At 63.5% G+C, this 1543-nt stretch overlaps 1 protein-coding gene across 1 annotated transcript; it reads right to left on the reverse strand.

Moving 5' to 3' along the window:
• Positions 1-164: 164 nt before the first annotated feature.
• On the reverse strand, positions 165-1032 carry LOC112617907 (lanC-like protein 3; the record flags this gene model as incomplete). Its single annotated transcript, XM_025374558.1, has 1 exon — positions 165-1032. A coding segment is annotated over exon 1 (573 nt), but the record flags the coding sequence as incomplete, so codon positions are not given.
• Between the last annotated feature and the right edge of the window lie 511 nt (positions 1033-1543).

Here is a 1543-nt window from a genome sequence, read left to right on the forward strand (position 1 = left end):
AAGAAGACGGACAAAAGCAGGAGACAGACCTCAAGAGACTGACGAAACGCTAGTACCACACGAAGAGTAACAAAGAGATGGAGAGCAACCTGGGGCAGTGCTGCCGGAGCCAAGGAGTCCGGGCAAGCGGCGAGCGCCCTCCCGCGGCCGGGGCTACCTCTTACCTCCTGGGCGAGTTTCTGTTTGAGCACCAGCGCGGCACACAGGTAGCCTGCGCGGCCCACGAACAGCTCGTCGGAGCCGCACTCCAGGAAGGAGACCGGCGCGCAGACGGCACACAGAGCCCGGAACTTGCCCAGCGGCTGCACGTAGTCGGACCGGCCCAGGGCGTGGTACACGAGCGTGGCCACGGCGTACACGCCCGCGCCCCCGAGCAGGAAGGCAGCGCGGGTGTCGGCGTCCGGCTCGCCCCACTCCTCAGAGCGGGCGCACGCGTCGATGAGGCGCTTAGCCGAGCGCAGATAGCGTTCCCGGGCCGTGGAGAAGAGCGGGCTCTGCGAGACGTGGTAGAGCATGTAGGCCACTCCGGCCACGCCGCCATAAAGCCCCCCTTGGCAGCCGCTAGCCCCGGCCGTCGCCCCTCGGGCCTCCGCGTCGCCCCCGAGTGGGGGAAGCTCCTGGAGGATGCGCTCGATGGTGGCGGTGACCAAGGGCGCCACCGCCTCCTCACACTGGCCCGCCAGCAGGCTGCCCTGGTAGTCATCGAAGCGATTGGCGAAGCAGCGCTTGGTGTCCATGCTGTTACCCGTGCCCGCTAGTGCGGAGCTGAGGACCGCTTGAAGTCGTGCCCTGCAGCCCCGCACACCACCTCCGGCTCTCTGAGGCACTCGGATGGCGGTGTATGCGGCGGGGAAGGAGCGAGAAGGATGAGACGGGAGGTGACAAGAGGAGGCGGGCAAGGAGCCGATGGCCAAGTGGGGCGCCGGGCTGCCGCGAGGCTCCCGAGTGGCCCGGGCGATCGCGGGGATGCGTATCGTGCGCTCCCCTCTCAGAGGCCGCGCCCTCGCCGAACTCGCCCCCTCCTGCGCCGCCGCAGCTCGGCTGCCTCTCCAAGGGGCCGAGGTGATATCTGGCAGGACCCACGCGGGGCCCGCGCCACTCCTCCCGCTCCGCCCCCGGCTCCTCCCCTCCTGGCGGAAGGCCGAGGACGTGCGGGACACTGATCTGGGACTCTGGGACTCAGCATAGACACACCTGGCGGTAGAGGTGACAGTCTCCAGTCCTTTGTATACTCAAAGTGTGGTCCTTGGGTTAGAAGCATCAATATCACCCAGGAGCATGTTAAAAACGCAGCATCTCAGGCTTCGCTCCAGACCTATTGAATCCAAATCTGAATATTCAGCAAGATCCCCAGGTGATTCGCGTGCACATTAAAGTTTGAGGAGCCACTGAATTAGGCTAGAGTACCAAGACAAAAGTACCAAGAGTACCAAGACAAAACTAGGCGCCTTCTTTGACGTTTGTATTTCATCTTGGTCGCTTCGGAGTTCTCATTATGAATGTTTCAATCCCAAAGGCTGGGGTATTTGAGCACATCATGTTT

This window comes from Theropithecus gelada, unplaced genomic scaffold (genome assembly GCF_003255815.1).
Source record: "Theropithecus gelada isolate Dixy unplaced genomic scaffold, Tgel_1.0 HiC_scaffold_5956, whole genome shotgun sequence".
In the NCBI taxonomy this organism is placed as follows: Eukaryota; Metazoa; Chordata; class Mammalia; order Primates; family Cercopithecidae; genus Theropithecus; species Theropithecus gelada.